Source organism: Branchiostoma lanceolatum, chromosome 1, assembly GCF_035083965.1.
Source record: "Branchiostoma lanceolatum isolate klBraLanc5 chromosome 1, klBraLanc5.hap2, whole genome shotgun sequence".
NCBI lineage: Eukaryota > Metazoa > Chordata > Leptocardii > Amphioxiformes > Branchiostomatidae > Branchiostoma > Branchiostoma lanceolatum.
In genome coordinates this window covers 34,023,423-34,045,734 of record NC_089722.1, presented here as the reverse complement: position 1 = coordinate 34,045,734, position 22,312 = coordinate 34,023,423, and the positions used below count along the sequence as shown (strand labels likewise).

Below are 22,312 nucleotides of genomic sequence, written 5' to 3'. Positions count from 1 at the left end.
GCGTTAGACCAGGCTATACGACCTGATCGGGATAGACACCTACTCTTGACGATGAGTGTGGTGGGTTCTTTAACGGCGTTCGAGGTGCGGCTCTCCTCCAAAGACAGGACATCTTAAACGCTTTACGTCCCATCCGACAGGACGCCCCGTAGCTGAAGTACTTTTTACCTGAGTGACGCAAGGACATCGGTGTGAAATGCCTTTCCCAAGAGCACACCATTTGAGTCTGCTAGAGACTCAAACCCAGAACCTTAAGAAGTCAACAACCCGAACTTCAAGGCCACCATGTCACAAGTTAGTCAGTTCCCGTGTGAACAATGACCGGCTTACTTTCCCCACCGGAGAAACCGGTCAGACCTATCAAAGGTTTCTGGTCGATGGGTGACTGGAATGTTCTTGACCTTTCCTACTATACACAGTGGCTATTATAACACGTACCAACAAAAAGCACACCATGAGAACATATCTTTTGTGCAGCGTTTATAATTACTACCGGTGATTGTAGTGAAGTGAAAAGCCCCCCTCTCACTGGACACGCAGCGCGTTAGCGGCCTCGCTGGCTTCCTAAATTGGATTTATGTTGCCCTTGACTTTATTATAGGAAAATCATGCAATACGTACAAGTATGACTAAAAAGACAACATGAAACACAAAGCATAAAAAGATTAATAAAAAGTTAAGTAAAAAGTCCCCCTCTCACTGGAGAAGCAGCACGGTGGCAGCCTCACTGGCGTCCTAAATTGGATTTGTGTAACCCTTGACTTTACAATAGGAAAACCATGCAATACGTACAAGTATGACTAAAAAGACAACATAACAAACAAAGTGTAAAAAGAGTAGTTTTTATCGATGGAATTCGTTTAGCGCGCTGTCAAATCGCCCGGTCGTCAGCGAGGTCGCCGACGTGTATGCTTTATTGCGTATGTAACGTTATGTATGTATGAGCACGTTTTTCATTACAGGTGGAATGCAGAAAGTCCACCTTGAATCATAATTGAATTTCGTGGCTCGCAGACTCACCGCTTCATTATCTTCGCCGAGTACTTGTATACCAGTTAAGCTATACAGCGACCGTCTCTAGCCTAATCTACAGCCCTGTCTACATGAAAACAAACACACACACACCAATCCCCCGCGGACAAAAATGCGCGGCGTTCAGCAATGAGGTGGAACTGCAAAACATGTACTGGTGTTCCGTTGCTAAGGACGCCGACTGCTTGGATACGGGCCCATCCATTAACAATAGTCAGGAGGGGAGGCACTTTTTCTTATAGTAGTAAACAAGGCTTGAAATCGTCTCCACTTAGATGTAAAATGTATCTTTGTGATCGATGTGTTGAGGGCATGAGCATTTTACCACCTGTTCAAGTATGCCAAGGTAGCATTTTGGGCTGACGTTAGTTGTCAGTTCCGTCCCTGCAGTTTTCCTCTGAACAGCTAGGCCATGGTAGTGTACTGTTCAGTTTTGCGCCACTGCACGAAACGCACAAAGAAGGCATTGTACGATATTAGCATCCGTTTTTCGAAATATTTGTTCTTATTCACGGAATATGTTTGCCGATTTTATACCTTCTTTGCATGGCCTAACAGTATGGTCGCAAACATCCTTTTTGTTTGTTTGTTTGTTTGTTTGTTTGTTTGTTTGTTTGTTGAAAACGGACGAAAATTGATGCGTGCGTAGATGTCATCCATGTATATTCAGTGTATAGGAGCATTAGAAACTGGCCAAACCAGAAGCTCCTGGCCCTGAGCGCTCTGGTGTGCCAGCGCAGCATCTATGGACCCTGGACTAGTTTGCGTTGAACAATGTCCTGTTAAAAATACCAGGTGATTTACGGGTGTTGCGTGCAGCATTAAAGGCACCCAGAGCATTTCATGAGGCTTGAAAACTGGAAATATTCTAGTTGCTGTAATCTTTATGAAATTGATGTTTAATGCAACTGTTTGCCACATTTGCGTGCGGATTTCTTATCAAAAGTGCTCAAAAGCGGCAAAAAACTAAGCTACATGGTAATCTTTTAGTTTCACGCTCCTAGAGTAAATAGACCGATAAAATAGCCCCGCCCACCTCCGTCAAAACGTAGAAAGGCAAAATTGAAACATAGAAATGCAAACATTTGACGGACATGCAGTCACTCTCTCATTGGTTGAACCGCTAATTGTGATTGACGGTCAGGATCAGTCTATTAGGGCTTGGATTTTCTATCAGTTCTCACCAGACAACGACATCATATCTTTGCTCCTTTAATGTCGATTTGTAATGGTATAGTGTTATTGAAACTTACTGTGTGTAGGAATGAATAGAATTTTTTTTTAAATTCAAATTTTAAGCCTCATAAAATGCTCTGGGTTCCTTTAATGACAGATCGCTCTTTATCATGGTGAAAACTATCTAAATTCATAGATATAAGTGTTTGGCACTAAGGACTGGTCCCTTTATTGGGTGTGGACAACTGTTTTGACTAGTAAGAAAAGCTTTTGTCATAAGTGAAAAGTATATCTTCTGCTTAAGCACCTTTCTTTATTGCAATCCTTGCCGGTACTGCAATTTTCTACTTTCATAGGTGCTTCATCCTCATGGATCAAAAGCGTCGCCTGGCAATCCTGACTAGAACTGCTTTTATGTCAGTTGATGCTTGCAGTTCTAGCAAGGATCGCCAGGCGCGCTTTTGATCCATGAACATACATGTTAAGGAGTCATAGCAGAAGATATATTTCGCTGACGCCAACGGTTTTTGATTTCTTGTGATGTTCTTATTTAATTACTTTTGATAGTCAATCACACCAGTTGAGACATAAACAAGGGGCCTGCCCTTGGTGCTGAAAACTAATTAAACACGACCCGGGGACGTACGGCCGGGTATTGGATTATGGGAATTCCCCATTTAGTCGGGGAAATTAAGGCCACAGAAGCGTAATCAGGCTTCCTATCTTAATATATGGCAATCATGTAAGAAAGAAGCTGTCAAAAGTCACCTACCTGAGTTTTAGTCCATGAAAAGCATGCATTGGCAGGGGTGTCAGGCCTCTAAAGTTTCAATTTAGAGCATAATTTCAACTTTCTAATCGGCGCAACCCCTACGAAACCGGGCTTGTTTACAGAAGTTGACCTCTGACCCCCTTCTCCACCTGATAATCACACAAAACACCAAACTTTTACTGCCTACAGACACCACAAACATGGATCCAAGTCTGATTTTTCAACACAATTAGAAGGTAGAAACCCTTCCTGTAACATCCAGCTCAGAAATACCAACATATCCTAGAAAAAACAAAACATTTACAGCTACTTTTACCAAGGGTACCAAACCTATTTCCATGTGCTAAAAGTTGGCCTTCTGTGCCTGCGCCAGTTACTGGCGTGTCCCCTTAAGCAGGAAGTGAAAATCACCGTACGCAATTCGTTTATGAAACAGCGGGTAAAATAATTTGAATGCACAAAGGCGTGGTCACAAACTTCATGGGTTATCGTACGATAGGCCTGGTTAGGTGCATGAGTTACTGGTATAGAAAAGTCCTGTCCAGGTCCTGATCCTGTCCAGGTCCGGACATGTTCATAGTAGTGCAGCAGTATACAGGTTTGGGAGAGCGAGAAACGAGTACTGGTCTCTCTGAGTCCTTCAAATGATGTTCAAATTATCGGTAAACTATTTCATCATTTTCAATCATCGCTCGATCCCATTGAGACTTATATTTCAAACTTAAAAAAAAGCCCTCACAAAAATGAGGGCGCTCCATCAGGAAATCTAGGTTCGATGTTAAAGGTTATTTTTGCAACGTGTATGTAAATAGTGTTCATCCATTTCCACCCATAAGAACTTAATTCCTATTGCGTTGACTCAAAATTGACTAGGACATTCAGCAATTCTTCCATAGGAACCAATACTTAAGGGATAATGCTCATTATGCATCACACCCCGGCATAATGGTTCATTTATTCGTTCATGGGAGTGTCCCTGTTGGAGGGCGTGCAGAGGCGGCAACTAAGTTCATTATAAGTGCCAATGCCGATGCCCTTGAACTAGATTACAAGGCTAGACTAACATTTATTTATTTGCTTATTTATTCAATCTTTGTTACAAGAGTTGAGAACACTCGATGCACGTGTTAGCGCCGACTTTCTTGGCCATTTCCAGCCCTTCCTCCGTCGAGATTACCCCCTCCTTCGTCTCCGCTAACTCTTTCCTGCGTGCTTTGTCCGTTCTCAAGTCCTTCTTGTTTCCGACCAATAGGAAGGGAGCTTTGGGGCAGTAGTTCTTGATCTCGGGAACCCATTTGTCGGCGACGTTGAGGAAGCTGTCCCGGTTGTCGATGGCGAAGCAGACGAGGAGTACATCGGTCTCGTTCGTCCCGTAGGACAGCACCCCAGGCGGTCGTAGTCTTCCTGCCCCGCGGTGTCCCACAGAGCAAGCTCCACCTACGCCCATCAAACAAACAAACAAACAGTTATCATCAGTAAAGTAGTCCAGCATGTAGATAGTGTTGCGTAGTCCTCTTACTGGTACAATGCAATATAATTTGGAAGTAATGAATTTCACAGAGAATCTAGATTCTTTAGCTGATAGTTAATCAAGTACATTACATGGCTGAAATCAGAACTGTAAGATGGCATTTCGAATGCAATTTCAAGGCCTATCAGAAATAACCATATTGCAATGTGGCCAGTATATCACCTGCTTATTGTAGTTAATATTTATATATGTGCGTGCCAGTACTCGATATTAATCAGGTCTCAGCTTACCTGTTTTCCATCCACTTCTATGTCGGCTACATAATTCTCGAAGACGGTAGGAATGTAGACTTCTGGGAGCTCATCACAACACAATGAGCAGGCACGTTTTCCCGCATGCGCCGTCCCCCACCACTACTAGCTTCCTCCGAATCTGCTGTGGAACTGTCCACATTTCTGTGGAGAAGGAAGATCACAACTGGTTAATGAATGAATGAATGAATGAATGAATGAATGAATGAATGAATGAATGAATGAATGAATGAATGAGTGAATGAATGAATGAATGAATGAATACATCAGGGCTTTCTAAAGAGGGAAACAAGGGCACTGTACCCCAATGTTCTGTACATGCGTTCCCTTAACCTAGAGGGCAGATCCTCTGACAAGCATACAATTCTAATTTACCAAAGATGCAGCTTTTGCTAGGTCACATGTGGCTACAGTCTTCAACTGTACTTTTCCCCCTCCTCAAGCCAAGGAGCGTCTAAAACTTCACACCGTGGTCGGGAAAACCCACACGATCCCCACGCTTGGTCTCCTCACTTCCATTCAGCGCCGAGCTGGTTTTTCCCTGGCTGACTCACGCACCGATTTGAAGTCTTCACTTTAATCTTTAAAATACACGCACATAGGTAAACACATGAGTTTCTATTGGTATATAATTTCCTTTTTCCTGGTTTTACTTTCGTAACAAATGGTTGTTTCAGTACAAATCCATTACGCCATGGCGCGGTTTACCGGGTATGCAATACAAACAAAAGTACGCATGGTTCACGACTCAAAGCTCTACCAGGCTCCAGGGGTGGCTAGAAAGAGTAGAGATTGGCCAAATATGCAGATAAGACACATACTATAGGGGATTTGCCACTATAACTCTGTCTATTCATTTGGCCAATTTCTACTCTTTCCAGCAGCCTCTGAAGCCTGGTAGAGGCTACTGTGACAAACGACAATACCTGATCTTTTTTTTCTACATAGATAAACTTTCAAGCTAGGTTTCGCTTTAATCATTGTCTCTTTTCTGATCAATGTGGTTTCTCCAGATTCTTTGCAAACCGCTCCATGCCTGGCTATCACTGTGTAAAGCGGGTATCTCACACAGTTTCACAAATTGCGCTTGGAAATTGCCCAAACTCAGGGAATTTTCGCCAATTTTCACTTGCGGCCACACCGTGGGGTAAAATACGTCACCTCTACAAACAAAATAGCCCCACCTGAATGTCACATTCACAGTTTGGGCTCCAAATCAGACACAAAAGAAAACGTTATTTAACTGGAAAGCGCAGTGTTGCAAAAAGCATTGTACATGATTAAGATTCAGCATGATATATATCCAGAAGAGATTTGTGGTGATTGCGCCAATTATTGTGCCATTTTGCTAATTGCGATGTTTCATTAACTTTACAAATACGTTGATGAGCTAATTATTGCGCCATTTTGCTAATTGCTATTTCTTTCTGATTTTCAGAAATTAAAAGGAACTAGAGTTCCACGAACACATTATCTTCGCCAAATAATCAAGGCTTATTGTGGAGAGTGATTAATATTTACATGCTTATCAACCCCTGCAAACTTGATCATACACCATACCGTTTGAAAGTTATGATGGGGGGGGGGGGGTGAGTCCAGTCTAGATAGGGATAAAACTCATTTGGTGGTACAGGACTAGTATATGTGTATAGTGTGCTGATATATGTTATAACTGGTCATCAAAAAAATTTAAAGTTATAATTAGATGGTACAGTCAATATATATGAATAGAATAAATCTTTATTCCATATCGTACACATTTGCAAGACATAGTACATGTTACTTTTCCATACGGTGCTAGGTAATACCTAGCAGTGTACTCTCTGAGCAGAGGAGTTGGTCCGGCTGGTTATTCACATGTTTTTAGGTGTTTTGTAAGGCTTTCTATTTTGTTCCCTTTCCGTTATGTCTCCAACCGTGTGTTTGACAAAAATTCAGAAACTGAACACTTTTTAAAAAACCCGGACCCACACATCTGTTTGAATTGTAGTGAGACTGCCCCATTTGTTTATTTATTTACACCATCTGTTTATTTACACTTCTAGGCAAGGCCTTCTGCTGGCCTGTTTCGGGAATACTGTCACACGCCCCGTTATGGAATGTAAAGGATTTACAATTATCCTTACTAATCATGCAGATTAGCTCCTGTTTTCTATAATTAGACATCGATTGTGTAAAGCACCATCTAAGCTCTCTACATACAAAACTTCACGACAAACTCTTCACCCCTTCTCAAGTAATACGTGTCCGAATGTCAAAACAAAAACACCCACTGCAGTTCTTAACAAGCCGCTAGGGGGCCCAAACTTACAGAACTTACTTCTTGTGGCATGAACTATCTACCACACAAATATCATGACCATAGCACTTTCAGAAAATATGCCACTAAATTTTGAAGCTCCGCTGCAGTACCTTAGGTACTTGCTAGAAGGCCCATTATCGAACTTGACCTTCCTTTCCGTAAACCCTACCCATCCACTAAATATCATACAGATCCATCAACAGCTTCTTGAGTTATGTTGTCCACAAGAAAATACACATCCACACAAAGCCCACTGCAGTACCGACGGAAAATGCCAGGAGAACCATTTTTGAACTTGATCTCTGTTACCACAACATCTACACACCTGCAAAATATCATAAAGATCCATCAACGTTTCCGTCACTTTTTTCGCCTACATACAAACGCACAAAAATTAAAAGTCTGCTGCAGTACTGTTGAAAAACGCAAGGTAAACCATTTTTGAACTTGACCTTCCTTTGCACAACCAATACACACCTAGCAAAAATCATAAAGATTCATCAAAGGTTTCTTGAGTTATGCTCTTGACATACATACAGACCCACCAAACAGCTGGCTCAACCGAAAACATAATCTACCCCGAGTACTATAGTACTCGGCAAAGATAATTAATGAGAAAGTTTGTTTTGTATATTTGCTTGGCAGGTAGCTCAGACCCGATCCCACTTTGCCTTTGGGTCGGTCGTCCACGCCAAGCAGATGCCAAGCAACAGTAACTACACAGACTTCTTCTTCAACAACTTCGAGTGGGCCGTTCTGGCCAACCAGCTCAAATGGAAGCAAAATGAAAGGAATGAAGTATGTTATTCCTTATCATATGTAGGTGCTTGAACGCATTAACTCCGGCCAGGGCTTGTTTTTTGAGCTGAATTCATTAGAAGGTGTGAACACTATTGCAAACAAGATACCTGTAAAAAGTGTGGATGTGAGAAATAGTTCCGATCACGAAGATGCAAATGATATCATCACTTCTGAAGTTTTGCTGAATTTATTATGACAACACTCAAGTTATATCAACTCGATTGTCATGCAAACTATGACATAGCTGTTCATATTGATTCTTTGTTTCGTCTTTGGGACAGTTGACGTTCGACTGGGCAGATCCAACGATCGCACTGCTTGAAAGTCGAGGATGAGTTGTAATCCTATACTGTAGTGGCATGGATATGTACTCGTGTAAACAATAGCATATCTTTGCGTATACATTCTTACAATGTGAAATCTTAATGAACTTATAGCAATTAAGATCACCGTTTCCGTTAAAAAAAAACTTTGAGAGTAAGTTCACTATTTCCTTTTCCATTTTTTTGAAAACTTGCTTATTGCTACGGTCACAATTGGAAAAAAGGGCCAAGCCGTGAATAGTTTACGGGCTGTTTTTGTCACAATCGGGCGTAACTCCTAGCGGTGCTACTTTTGAAAAGCCTCAGAAGGAGGCAGCAGTTAGAGAACATGTTGCTAGGTTCAATGCTAGAGACATGGCAAACTAGAGGTATAGATTAGTTAATAACTTCTGCCAAGAATAGCATATACCGTTTTTTGTTGTTATAACTATACATCAGAACACCAATATTTTTCAGGCCGTTGACAAATTTATTGTACGCATTATGTGCCCATCTGCTATGCTGCATGTATACTAGTATGTAGGACAACAGTCCCTTCATGTACCACAAAAGTATTATGACCCATATTTTGAGTTTTCTTTCCGTAGTTGATGTATATATGACAAAGTTCATTGTTTGACAAGTAAAGTTGACTGGTATTTTGCCAATCCCAAAAAGGGATGATATCTACATCATAAATGACTATAGTTGATTGTACATATGACAAAGTTCATTGTTTGACAAGTAAAGTTGACTGGTATTTTGCCAATCCCAAAAAGGGATGATATCTACCTCATGTATGACTATAGTTGATTGTACATGTGACAAAGTTCATTGTTTGACAAGTAAAGTTGACTGGTATTTTTGCCAATCCCAAAAAGGGATGATATCTACCTCATGTATGACTATAGTTGATTGTACATGTGACAAAGTTCATTGTTTGACAAGTAAAGTTGACTGGTATTTTTGCCAATCCCAAAAAGGGATGATATCTACCTCATGTATGACTATAGTTGATTGTACATGTGACAAAGTTCATTGTTTGACAAGTAAAGTTGACTGGTATTTTGCCAATCCCAAAAAGGGATGATATCTACCTCATATATGACTATAGTTGATTGTATATGTGACAAAGTTCATTGTTTGACAAGTAAAGTTGACTGGTATTTTTGCCAATCCCAAAAAGGGATGATATCTACCTCATGTATGACTATAGTTGATTGTACATGTGACAAAGTTCATTGTTTGACAAGTAAAGTTGACTGGTATTTTTGCCAATCCCAAAAAGGGATGATATCTACCTCATGTATGACTATAGTTGATTGTACATGTGACAAAGTTCATTGTTTGACAAGTAAAGTTGACTGGTATTTTGCCAATCCCAAAAAGGGATGATATCTACCTCATGTATGACTATAGTTGATTGTACATGTGACAAAGTTCATTGTTTGACAAGTAAAGTTGACTGGTATTTTGCCAATCCCAAAAAGGGATGATATCTACCTCATGTATGACTATAGTTGATTGTACATGTGACAAAGTTCATTGTTTGACAAGTAAAGTTGACTGGTATTTTTGCCAATCCCAAAAAGGGATGATATCTACCTCATGTATGACTATAGTTGATTGTACATGTGACAAAGTTCATTGTTTGACAAGTAAAGTTGACTGGTATTTTGCCAATCCCAAAAAGGGATGATATCTACCTCATATATGACTATAGTTGATTGTACATGTGACAAAGTTCATTGTTTGACAAGTAAAGTTGACTGGTATTTTGCCAATCCCAAAAAGGGATGATATCTACCTCATACATGACTACAGATGATTGTATATATGACAAAGTTCATTGCTTGACAAGTAAAGTTGACTGGTATTTTTGCCAATCCCAAAAAGGAATGATATCTACCTCATACATGACTATATGCTTACTTCATGGAAAACACTGGTTGTAGCAGTTATTAGTCCAAAACATACTAGTCGTCAGCTTCCCTAAAACCGGTGTAGTCAGCGGAGGGAAAGTGACTCCGTATGGCGGCCACAGCACAGGAGGGCAAAGGCACACGGACCGACTTGCCAAGGTGCTCGTAGCACCAGCGTACAAACTGTCTGTACGCTGTGTACCTCTTCCAGCTGAAAGGATGGAAAACAGTGTTGTTTATGAGGTAAATCTACACTTTTTAATCACATCGTATGAATGCATAGTAGATGTTACGCACATGATCATGTTATAATACAGGAGATTGTCATTTATTTGTTCATTGGTTTGGCTAAAACACAGACCGCAAAGGTTGCCCAACTACCTTATTCCATTCAGTATTTTTCATGTATTGTTTATTGTTTGCGTACTCACTCATTTCCAAAGTTGACCGCGTGGTCCTCCCGGAGGGCAAGGTAGGCTGTTTCGAGGACATCCTCGCTCAGACACACTTGAGCAAAGCCGCGGTGCTGAGTGATGCAGACAACGCCGGGGTGCTTCTCTCTCCGCTCACACACACGCATCTGCTCGCGGCAGCATACGCTTTCCCTGACCGTCGGCCTGTTCACGCATCCCTCACAAGAGCACCTGAAAGGCCAAACCCCGAAACAAATTGAGAATAGTCTTGAAACTTGTAAAAACGTAATGAGAATGCGTTGAAAACACCGCGTTTCCTTGAACTGTCGGTAGTGACATAGAAGGTTGGAGTTATTTCCATATGCTAATTAACAGCGTGGGTCGCCATGTTGTTTACCTTGATTTACAACAACAAGTTTTGGGCTATCTTTGTTGATATTTCATGTGTTACTTTCTTATTCTTTCATAAAGATGACCTAAGAGAGAATACGGATGAAGGTAGTTACAGGCATTGGCGGGCGACAAAGACCAGAAAATAATGACAGTGCCCCTTCATAAGTCGCTACACTCATCGCGAGGCGTGTGCACTTTCACCGGCATGTGACGAAAAGGCTAAAAACATCGTAAATACCTCTCCCCAAATAGGCCATAGCATGTAATCTCCATCCTATCATAAAAATGTAAGCAACAATATCTGAGCGTTACTTACCATTCAGTATTTTGAAGCCTTTCGACATCCATAGGAATCTCGCCCGGAAATCCACCGCCTTGCGCGTCAACTTCACCGCCATGCCCGCCAGCGGCTCCGGGGTCGGCATCTTCGTCGCTGTCAGAATTCGCCTCATCCGACTGCTCATCCGACAGGTACGGTTCGAATCTGTATGGTAAAGGGCTCCTACGGCATCCTCGGGTCCCGAGTCAGAGTCGATCTCCTCACAGACACAGTCCTCGCTGGACGAGGAGTCAGAAAAGTTTTCCAGATCGTCCCTGTCCATGTTGTTGTGATTGCGAAACTAGCGCGCGGATAACGGGCCCAATGAGTGAGAGCCAGCCGGTTACGTCACGGCATCACGTGACCGCCGATGGAATTTTTTCGCCGCGGGCCCTCGAGCTTTCCAAGAACGACAACCTTGAGAAGCTGTATAAACTTTATTCATGGTCCAAATTGATTACAAGAACGTTCAACTAACTGCACTATAGGTATATTTTTCATGTTTATATCTATTTCAGCTATTTTTCCATATGTCTGGCGCCCTTTAACTAGCTGTTCATATTGATTCTTTGTTTCGTCTTAGGGACAGTTGACGTTCGACTGGGCAGATCCAACGATCGCACTGCTTGTGAGTCGAGGGTGAGTTGTAATCCTATACTGTAGTGGCATGGATATGTACTCGTGTAAACAATAGCATGTCTTTGCGTATACATTCTTACAATGTGAAATCTTAATGAACTTATAGCAATTAAGATCACCGTTTCCGTTAAAAAAAACTTTGAGAGTAAGTTCACTATTTCCTTTTCCATTTTTTTGAAAACTTGCTTATTGCTACGGTCACAATTGGAAAAAAGGGCCACGCCGCGAATAGTTTACGGGCAGTTTTTGGCACAATCGGGCGTAACCCCTAGCGGTCGGGATTATTTTCGTAAACTCAGAGTTTAAATAACCCCGGGACCTGGTAACAAATAGACGCCATAAGGTAATCGTGAGAGCACCGAGAAGTTCCCTTCTTCACCGGGACACATGTATGGCTTTAGGGGGCTACACTCCTTACGGGCACTGGTTCAAATGTGACTGAGGCATAAACAGGGATTGTGAACAATAATATGCAAATATATGGTACACTTGTTTATGGTTGCTTTTGCTGATCTTTTTTCAACCATTGCCTGACCAGGATACCGATTCGCGGGCACAATGTGTTCTGGGGAACCGGGGACACCCATGTCCCCACCTGGCTGCCGGCGTACTCCGGGTCAGAGCTGGAGCAGAAGTGCTGGAAACGGGTTGATGACGTCGTGGGTCGGTATGCTGGGAGGTAAACCCTTTTATTTGAATCATTTCACAATACACACAAGTATCATTAAGTACCATAAAGCCCCAGAACCATTCTACCTGCATATGTCCTTAATATGAACGGGACTTGCCATGCTAGGTCAGGATTTACAAGCCACACAAGACGTGGTCCAGGGCCATGATACCTAGATAGTGGTATTCTCACCCCCTAGATAGAAGGAAGCCTACCACACACAAGCATTATTGAACTTATTCAACCTTCTGAGAACACTTAACAGAAAACCCTACTCTCGGAAATATGTCATAATCTTCACGATTTGATAAAAAGGGCACCATCTTCCCAACCAACCTCAGCTTCGAAAACACTGCATTGTACATCAGTCTTAATCAAAGGTCTTAATCTATTTTAGGGAGACGGGATCCGGATAAACTAAGACGTTCTGGTGCTATTTCGCACATTGTATTTTGAAGAAACGAAGCTTTTGCAACCATCTTCTCAAATCTAGCATCAAGATCAGACACTTGAGAATTTGCCACAAAGCTCATTATAAAGTATTATAATAATCGATTTGTGGGCAATATTCTCTTTCCTCACGCTGTGCCAGGTTGCAACATTGGGACATCAACAACGAGATGCTGCACGGAAACTTCTTCGTGGAGAAAACGGGAAACCCGCAGATCCGGTACGAGATGTTCCAGAAGGTGAAGGAGAAGGACCCTGGTGTCAAACTCTTCCTCAACGACTACGGTGTCATCAACAGTGGTGCGATGACACAGGTTCGTGGATCTAGTCTGCTACATTGTCTAATAATAAAAGTCATCCTTTTCTGACAACGATTGACTTACCTTTATCACAGCATATTTGCATAGATATGGCGACGGAAAAAATCAATACTGTGTTGCATCTATCCGTCTGCTCTTTGATACGTAGCATCGAAGAGTACAAGTAAACATGGTTTATTTTGAAAATTCTGCCTTTCCTATATATACATTTGCTAATCATTTTAGAGTTACACATAAAGTTGTGTAACCAGCTTCTTATTAGTTGAGTGCCCAGTGCCTTGCACAGATCATGTGTAATCTTTTATATATATATATATATATATATATATATATATATATATATATATATATATATATATATATATATGTATATATATATATATATATATATATATATATATAGAGAGAGAGAGAGAGAGAGAGAGAGAGAGAGAGAGAGAGAGAGAGAGAGAGAGAGAGAGAGAGAGAGAGAGACAGAGAGAGAGAGAGAGAGAGAGAGAGAGAGAGAATATGTGTATATACATTCAAAAGAAATTGTAAAGCCTGGGTATGCATGCAAGAGATAAACGATGGTCATCATTCTATAAGAGTGGTGGTACGTCAAACCCGTCTAATTATAGAGGAATAGCTATATCCAGCTGTGTTGGGAAACTATTCACGTTCATATTAAGCAGACGTTTACAGCACTTCCTCGAAGATAACAACTTATTATCCCCTTTCCAGTCTGGCTTCCGTAAAAACTTCCGTACCAGTGACAACATATTCGTACTTAAAACATTAATTGACAAACAGATATCTGAACCCGGTGGTAAATTGTATGCCTGCTTCGTAGACTTTAAGAAAGCCTTTGACTCTGTCTGGAGAGATGGGCTATTCTATAAAATCTTAGCTTCTGGTATAGGAGGTGATTTCTTCAGAACCATAAAATCTATCTACTCTAATCTAGAATATTGTGTCAAAACGCCGATTGGACTATCAGATTTCTTTAAATCGACATGTGGTGTGCGCCAAGGATGCAATCTAAGCCCGCTTCTGTTTAATCTTTACATTAACGATCTGCCAAACATTTTCTCCCCATCTTTATGTGATCCTATTGCCCTAGAAGACACTCATATAAACAGTCTTCTCTGGGCGGACGACCTTGTACTATTGTCTAAATCAGAAGCAGGTCTAAAAGAATGTTTGAAAAATCTTGATGAATTCTGCTCCCTCTGGAAATTATCAATTAACAAAGATAAAACTAAAGTAATGATCTTTTCAAAAAATGGAAGAACAGGTACAAATAAACGATCCACCTTCCAATCACAGGGGCATATAATTAACATCGCACAGTTTTATACATACTTAGGGGTAGATATAACCCCTACGGGTTCATTCGCACGTGCTACTAAGCAATTGCGTTTAAAAGCTCTACGTGCTTCCTTTAAACTCAAATCTTTGCTAGCATCAAACTACAATCCATCCATTTCTCTTGCCCTCGATCTGTTCAATAGTTTAGTTAAACCTATCTTACTTTACTGCGCTGAAATACTGGGGCCAAACATTCAATGCAGGGATTTGATTCTTAACGGTGTACAGGAAAGTCCCGCTGAAAACATTAGAGAAACAATATATGATATATTTTCGCCGATATTGGGCACAAATGTGCCTCTCCTAAAGGTTGCACGTATTGGAAAGAAATGCGATGTGTCGTCGTCTCGTCCTGTTTTAGTTCGCTTTAAGAAATATAATGATAAATTAAACATTTTGTACCAATCAAAACTACTAGCTAACCAAAATATATCGTTGAATCATCCCAAATCATCGTATGAAGTGTCCGATCTAGAGTATGTTCTCCTCAATTACTGTAAAACGCTACTTCAAGTTCCCAGAAGTTCCGTTAATGCCGCCGTAAGGGGTGAACTCGGCACATTTCCACTGTATATAGAAGCCCAGACACAACTTATCAAATATTGGATTAGAATACAAAACCTTCCTAATGACAGAATGGTTAAAAAAGCTTATCACATTGCTGTAGAACAGGAGCAGGACTGGGCCGTTCATGTGCGAGATATATTATGCCGACACGGCTTCCAAAATGTTTGGCTAAACCCAACAGTTGACGCCAAGTATTTTGGTAACGTGTTCAAAGAACGCCTGAAAGACACGTTTGTTTCTGGCTGGAGGCAAGAGATTAGAAGTTACAGCAAACTACAAACCTATTCTAAATCAAAACTGACTTTATATTTGAGAAGTATCTTTCCTCAATCCAAAATAGATCATTTGTTGCGAACATAACCAAACTGCGAATTAGCGCACACTGTTTAGAAATAGAGAAAGGTCGTCATCATAATGTACCAGCCACTCAGAGACGTTGTCCTACCTGCAAACATATTGTTGAAGATGAATTCCACTTTCTGTTAACATGTCCCACGTATAATGAAGAAAGACAGACACTTATGAATGTTATCACCCGCAATTCAAATATAACTTTACTATCTAAGACAAGCTCAGAAACGTTCAATTTACTTATGTCATGTCCTGACGCAATTTCCTTGTACATAGGCCAATACATATCTGCCTGTTTTCTCAAGAGAAATCGATTAATCTCTGACGCAAGCAATTGATGTTTCCCTTGTATCATGTAATATACTTCATATATATATTCTTTATTACTCTTATTGGATACCGTAGTGTGTAGACTTAACTTTTGTAGAACTCATTATCATTGTTAATAAGCAAAAACTTATAAGTCCTGATATTTTGTACTACCTACGAACTTGCCATACATTGTACCCGTTACAGTTGTTGTGCAATAAACTTTGATTGATTGATTGATCATTGTGTTTTCCACAGGCCTACGTGCACCAGGCTGAGGAGTTCCTCGCTAACGGAGCTCCAGTCGACGCGATCGGAGCTCAGGGACACTTCAAAAGCCGACCAGACCCCGTCCTTCTTAAGGTACTGTTTCGATGTCATAACCTTTGGAAATTTTCCTTGACCTTGCAAAGGATTTAGAGAATACTTATCAACATATACACCAACGATTGCCTTTTAGGTATTTTCATATTGACGTCAAAATTTATCTTCCAAATATACAGCAAATACAATTTATCATCTAAAATGATTAATGTACACATTTGAGATCATAAACTGAGTTTACAAGACTCAATTTTTTCCTTTACAGAGTCGCTTGGACCTTTTGGCCACTGCCGGCCTGCCCATCTGGGTAACGGAGATGACCGTAGCCGAGCTAGACGAGTTGGAGAGGGCGATGGGTTACGAGGACGCCTTGCGGGTCACCTTCAGCCACCCGGCCGTAGAAGGAATCCTTCTGTGGTCCTCCTTTGGCATTGCGAATTTTGGCGATCCTTTAACTGCAATTGCCAGTGGAGATAACGTTGAGGTTCTGTACAAAATTATGTATCCAACATATCATTGATGTCGTCATAAACATTCAAATGTCACATGTGGTCCTCCTTTGGCAGTGCGAATTTTGGCGAACCTAAAACTTCTATTGCCAGTGAATATAACTTAAAAAACAATATATCTAAGATATCCTTGATGTCATCATAATGTCAAAATGTTTACAGAAAAATTAAAGGTTACAGTTACAGAGCAGCCACTCTAAGGACTCAATAGACGCGATAACAGTGAACAGCACATTCTTAGCATTAACTGCCTTTGGGTCGAAACGTTACGCTCTCTACATGGTAAGGATAGTTGCCATATTATGTATGTCAATGTATCTGGAAATTTTCTCGTATTAACGCACGGCTACGTATACTCGAATACAGCTTATGTAATACAGGCTTTTCCTTGATCTTAGGGCTTTACTTATCGTGCTCTGAATCTTTGTCGGTACAGCTCAACGAGGCCGGTCGCCGCTGGCGGCAGCTGGTCTTCACCGACTGGCGCACCAACCTGTCCCTGCATCACGGCACCACGACGCCAGCTGGGCAGGAGTTCGACTTCCGCGGTTTCCATGGCAACTACGAGATCAAAGTCAAGTTCCACGGCCAGGTGGCGGCCACCAAGACCTTCTCCCTGACACCTGGAGACGGACCGATGGTCGTGGATATAGACATGCCTAATGACGTCATTGTTGGCTGAGAAGCCACAGCTTATACATGTAGATGTCTACATTTATCTGATTATGAAAATGCAGAATAAAGTGGAAAAGATCGAATCACTTCAAGTCTCGGGCATCAGTTCATATTTCCTGTCATTGTTAAGTAAGAAGACAGTACATTAATAAATGAGTCTTATACACATCTTCCTTTTCAAAATCTACATCTATATATTTGTCTGTGTGGTCTTTTATTACAGAGCAGAGGACACAGAATTTAGTACGTTTTGTGAAAGCTAACACGAATGATGGACCATTCAGACATTCAGTTCAATTTTATTTATTTTATTACGTTCGTTGCTTTTATATTAGCTGAAATCAATTACAAATACTACATAAGTGTCAGAGCGAGAGTGCCGAGATGTGCTAACGTGACATACACGTGGCACGTCTATCATTCACCCCGTAGTTGTTTGTTTACCCAGCCGCTTCTCATAACCACTTGAAGTAAAAACGCGCAAAACTAAGCATCATCGATATATATCTGCTTGGAGATAAGTCTAATACTTTACTTGTTTGACTGTTTTACTTCCAAATTCAACAGTTTGTGGGCGAGTCAAACAAAGTATTATTGTAGTGTATACGCAACTACACTCAAAAGCACGTTGTCTTCTTTTTATCGTGATCGAGTAGTTTTTGCTTCAGTCTCTATTGTACTGGATTAACACTGGCATCCGTCTAAACATGCACTGTTGACAGAAAAACGTAAAATGAAGATCTATGATTTTAATACCACGGGACTATATCAGAAGCTTGCTATGAAATCATCTTTTGCGTCGTAACATTCTCACATGCCGTCGTTTCCAGGTGCCTGCTGTGCCTGCTGTGCCGCCTGGTCCGGCTGGGGAATCTGGGCTTGTCAAAACAACCTGTGGGACAAATCAAGAGAAATAAACATTATAAGTGGTTAATTGTAGACTGATTTCTCGTACTAAAGTTCACTGTGACACTCACGAGCAAAGTTGCTTTGGTCAGGTCATTATTTGCGTATGTCAGTTTTTGGTGAAAAGGTTAAAATCATACACTTTTTTTAATCTGCACAACCACCCCCCCCCCCCCATTAAAATCGGTCGACAAATTACCAATCGAAGCAGAGATATGAACTACGTGCAGATAAGAAGTCAAGATAAAGAAAATAAAAACAAATGGAATATTGGTACAAATGTACAGCCACGAGTGCTATGGTTTTTTTTTCTCTTACAGTTTCATGTAGGCAGCAATAAGAGAGTTGTTGGTTAACGTTTTTTCAGCTTGAAGCAACTGGAAGTAACAGTTTTACTTCAATTTGCATGTTATGTTTTGACATGGTTAGGCAGAGCTTTGGGGCTTGTCTATTCCACAGAAAATAAATGTATCAAGCATCAGGTCACAGCAAGTACATGGATGATATCAGCGCGCTCATCAATTTTCGCCTGATTTTGAAAAAGAATCCCATCCAGAGATGGTCAATATGTCTTTCCAAAATGGGAAATATGTCGTGTTGTAGCCTTAATTGTAATTCTAGAAGTTTCACTTCATTGAATTCAGGAATAAAAGACCTGTTGGTTGTTATACCATATTTGTCTATTCAATTCTTTTTACAATGATTATGGTGTCTAATTTGGCCACCTTCTTTTTCGCCATATTGTTTTCCTCGCCATCCTTTTCTGTTTTAGCATTCAATTTGAAGTTGATGTCATCCATGAAAATTACTTGTTGTGGCCTCATAAAGTTGCCTGTTTACCTCATCTCCTCCCCTTCCAACAGCTTCCTGTAAGCTGCTATTTCAATGTCCAGCGCCAGTTTGACGTTCATCAGCTCCTGGTAGTTGGTGAGATTCTGGGCCATCTCCAGCTTCATCTTCTCGATCTGCGCCTCCCGTTTCCCGATGGACTGCCTGTATCCTTCAACCTCCTTCAGCATACGGGTCTCTGTCAGCTTTAGGCTGTCTTCTAAAGCACCGTTCTGTCAGGAATACAACATAATATATTGGTAAATGATACAGAACATTACACTAACTCTTAGGCAGCAAAGCAGATATTGGAGAGTCAACAGTTTAGGGACAGGCAGAAATATATACCCAATGGCAGTTTACACATCGCTAGTTTGAGTACAATGTAATCAGTCTTATAATCCAGTTTAAACATGGTTGAGACATTTGATCACTTTTATAGATATACTAAATACACAACAGAAATAGTTTGTGCCCACGTGTGTTCGGAGATCAGAGGTCTTGTAGAAGGAAGTATGACTGTTTATGTCCAAAAAAATGTTGAAAAGTCCACAGGCTACCTCACAACACTCATGTTGACAGCATCACACACTCACCTTGCTCCTGATAGCCTCGGACTCGGCCCTTATGGTGCTGAGCTTCTTTTGGAATTCAGCCACTTCTGTCCTGGCGGCTGCTAGAGCCTCGCTGTCTTTCTCCCGTAGCAGGGCTATCTCCGCAAACTGTCACATATAGCAGCAAAGACAAGTAATCACATATCATTAGTTCCATTGGTGAAGCTAATCATATACTATCATATGGTTATATATGGTAAAAACTAGTATAAACATTGGCCATTTCAGAATACGGGTTGAAGACATCATTATATTATCAAACACTGATTCCGGCATCATTTGCCTTGTGTAACTGGCCTTGGACATAAGACATCAGCTTCGTAGGTCCGCTTTGTGGCTGGTAATACTGCATGAATGTTGCACATTAGATTACGACTTGCCCTACCTAAACCTTTGCATGTCTACACGCTACTCCCAGCGTCGTTTTTCAGATCTTCTTGGTATTTCTACAACTACAAAGCTGTCTCCTGAAAAGAGGATATTTCTTAAGCACAAGCGTTCTGGATTAGTCCCATATTTTCTTACCTTCTCCTTGTACTTGGCTTCGGCATCTTGCTTGTTCGCCTGTCCGATCGTCTCGTACTGTTCACGGATCTCCTTCAGGGTGTCGCTGAGATCTGGTCCAGTCATCACCGTCTGCTGAGACTCTATCTTAGTCACAGTCAGAGCCAACTCTTCCTGCAGAACTGTCATCTCCTGTAAAATGTGCCCATATTCATAAAGCGTTCGTGTGGCGTAACGGCAGGGTGTTGGGCCCAGAGTCCATGAAGTTCCGGGTTACAATCTTATCATTTCACCGATCTTGTGCCCGTAAATTGCAAAAAATAATCAGGAAATGATACTTATGTCGTAGAAAGACAAAGTCAATTCCAAATTTAAAAAAAAACAAGATGTGAAAGAACAGAAAATCTATTGTATGGTATACCATACTCTGTGTGTTTAGTCATTTGTTCAATCAGTTTTAATGATGAATGAAGGCAACTTTTTTGCTAAACTTTTTTATTCACACACTCGCGTCATGAGTTTTGGGGTTGCCGGAGGATGGCATCCATATAATCGAGTCAATATATGGCTTTACTTGCAACTAAATGACATACAGACAGACTAGCTTACCTCCGAGTGAGTCTTCCTCACAAACTCAATCTCTTCCTGTGCGACCGCCAGCCTGCTCTCAAAGCCCGCACGCGCCGCTGTGATGATTTCCAGTTCCTAAAAAAGTATGGATTATTTTAAGGTGGTAAAGTAAAACGTTCTTTATACCCCATTCCTCGAGGACGGCGCTCTCGCCGCGCGCTCTATGCGACCTCAGCGCTCAACGAATTTCATTTTTTTTTTAAAAACGAACTTTTTACGCTTTGTGCGTTTTGTAGTCTTTTCAGTCATACGTCTACGTTGCATAATATTCCAATTAAGTAATCAAGGATTAGACAAATCTGACGTAGTAAGGAGAAAAAACTTACCATCTTGTGCTTCTCAATGTCAGCCTTCAGCTCTGAGCGCACTGATATCTGGTCCTCGCACCTATAACAAAACACGTGGACCATGCTTAGTAACGTTAATAACCGATCGACTGACCAACAGACCGACCGACCCACCGATTAGCAAGCCAACCAACCAACCAACCAACCAACCAACCAACCAACCAACCAACCGACCGACCGACCAACCAACCAACCAACCAACCAACCAACCAACGTCATACCAACCAATGCGATGAAGAAATAAAGAAACGATTTGTTGAAACCTTGAAATGCCAAGAAATGCGTAGTTAATTGAAAGTAATGAATTTGAAAGTAATGATATAACGTACTTTCCCTGCCACTCCTCCGCCTGTGTCTGCCAGCTGTTCCTCTCCACCTCCACCTGGGCCTTCTCCTTCGACAGCTCGTCCACCTTAGTCCGCAGCTCCTTCAGCATCTCTTCGAACTTTGCCTTGTCGACGGGAGCGGCTTTGACCTGGGCGGCCTGCAGCTGAACCTCCAGGGTGGCGTTGCTCTCGTTCAGGGCTCGCACCCTGTCGATGTAGGTAGCGAAGCGGTCGTTGAGGATGCCGAGCTCTTTCTTCTCGCTGGCGCGGGTCATCCTGGCGTCGCTGAGAGTTTGTAGCGCGCCTTCGGAAGTGGTTACAACGGTCTTTCGTGACACCTGAGCGGCCATGCTTTCCTGGTGTGAGCTTCGAACAGGCCTGGAGGAGAACTGGCTGTCAGAACCTGGACGGTCTTACCAGAGAGCCGTAGACGGTGGGTTCTGAGCTATACCGGCCAGCGGGTGTTTAAGCCTTTGAGCCGTCCATATTTGTTTAAGTTCATCAGTGTAACCACCCTCTGTCAATCATTTAGTCAAGAAGGCGTTTCATTGGTGATGTGTTGTGTACAGTGATGCAGGAGGGTCCCTGTGCATACAAGTGTTGAAGAAGCCACCAGAAATGGCCTAAAATGCAGACAGATGTCATTGACTAATGATGTCCGGTCAAGAGCTGACTAGGACGATGTGAGGGGCATTCCGGAACCCAAATATGTGGGGCAATCAAATAGCCAATGTAAAGGATGAAGACAGCCTTCTATTTATGAACTTTGAGATTTGAAA

General features: G+C 41.5%; 3 protein-coding genes across 4 annotated transcripts; 1 reads left to right on the top strand and 2 right to left on the bottom strand.

Annotated features, from left to right (window-relative positions):
* Nucleotides 1-8,033: 8,033 nt before the first annotated feature.
* Nucleotides 8,034-11,319, bottom strand: LOC136420742 (uncharacterized). Its single transcript, XM_066407835.1, has 3 exons — nt 11,212-11,319; nt 10,521-10,733; nt 8,034-10,300 (listed from the first exon to the last, which is right to left on the bottom strand). Exons 1-3 carry the CDS (start codon nt 11,241-11,243, stop codon nt 10,144-10,146), a joined length of 402 nt encoding a protein of 133 aa, XP_066263932.1. The 5' UTR covers nt 11,244-11,319; the 3' UTR covers nt 8,034-10,143.
* Nucleotides 11,261-17,465, top strand: LOC136420733 (anti-sigma-I factor RsgI6-like). The gene is made up of 7 exons (XM_066407824.1): nt 11,261-11,366; nt 11,798-11,853; nt 12,392-12,532; nt 13,116-13,287; nt 16,129-16,233; nt 16,460-16,678; nt 17,140-17,465. Exons 1-7 carry the CDS (start codon nt 11,292-11,294, stop codon nt 17,383-17,385), a joined length of 1,014 nt encoding a protein of 337 aa, XP_066263921.1. The 5' UTR covers nt 11,261-11,291; the 3' UTR covers nt 17,386-17,465.
* A 200-nt stretch (nt 17,466-17,665) lies between these two features.
* Nucleotides 17,666-21,999, bottom strand: LOC136420715 (non-neuronal cytoplasmic intermediate filament protein-like). 2 transcript variants are annotated; one of them, XM_066407808.1, is made up of 7 exons: nt 21,537-21,999; nt 21,187-21,247; nt 20,840-20,935; nt 20,252-20,422; nt 19,709-19,834; nt 19,125-19,345; nt 17,666-18,270 (listed from the first exon to the last, which is right to left on the bottom strand). In XM_066407808.1, exons 1-7 carry the CDS (start codon nt 21,881-21,883, stop codon nt 18,261-18,263), a joined length of 1,032 nt encoding a protein of 343 aa, XP_066263905.1. In that variant the 5' UTR covers nt 21,884-21,999; the 3' UTR covers nt 17,666-18,260. The 2 variants fall into 2 exon arrangements, with proteins under 2 accessions (XP_066263905.1, XP_066263913.1); XM_066407816.1 differs by lacking the exon at nt 17,666-18,270 and having other exon boundaries at nt 19,121-19,345.
* Nucleotides 22,000-22,312: the final 313 nt, after the last annotated feature.

What these genes read in the sequence shown, in the direction of transcription:
- LOC136420742 (XM_066407835.1), bottom strand. Translation starts at nt 11,243, where the DNA reads ATGGATGTCGAAAGGCTTCAAAATACTGAATG. An exon ending in AGGCTTCAAAATACTGAATG is followed by an intron (nt 10,734 to 11,211) that starts GTAAGTAACGCT and finishes TTGGCCTTTCAG; the next exon opens with GTGCTCTTGTGAGGGATGCG. An exon ending in GCGGTCAACTTTGGAAATGA is followed by an intron (nt 10,301 to 10,520) that starts GTGAGTACGCAA and finishes CCATCCTTTCAG; the next exon opens with CTGGAAGAGGTACACAGCGT.
- LOC136420733 (XM_066407824.1), top strand. Translation starts at nt 11,292, where the DNA reads ATGCCCGCCAGCGGCTCCGGGGTCGGCATCTTCGTCGCTGTCAGAATT. An exon ending in ACAGTGGTGCGATGACACAG is followed by an intron (nt 13,288 to 16,128) that starts GTTCGTGGATCT and finishes TGTTTTCCACAG; the next exon opens with GCCTACGTGCACCAGGCTGA. An exon ending in CCAGTGGAGATAACGTTGAG is followed by an intron (nt 16,679 to 17,139) that starts GTTCTGTACAAA and finishes TTGTCGGTACAG; the next exon opens with CTCAACGAGGCCGGTCGCCG.
- LOC136420715 (XM_066407808.1), bottom strand. Translation starts at nt 21,883, where the DNA reads ATGGCCGCTCAGGTGTCACGAAAGACCGTTGTAACCACTTCCGAAGGC. An exon ending in GCGGAGGAGTGGCAGGGAAA is followed by an intron (nt 21,248 to 21,536) that starts GTACGTTATATC and finishes GTTTTGTTATAG; the next exon opens with GTGCGAGGACCAGATATCAG. An exon ending in CCGAGGCTATCAGGAGCAAG is followed by an intron (nt 19,346 to 19,708) that starts GTGAGTGTGTGA and finishes TATTCCTGACAG; the next exon opens with AACGGTGCTTTAGAAGACAG.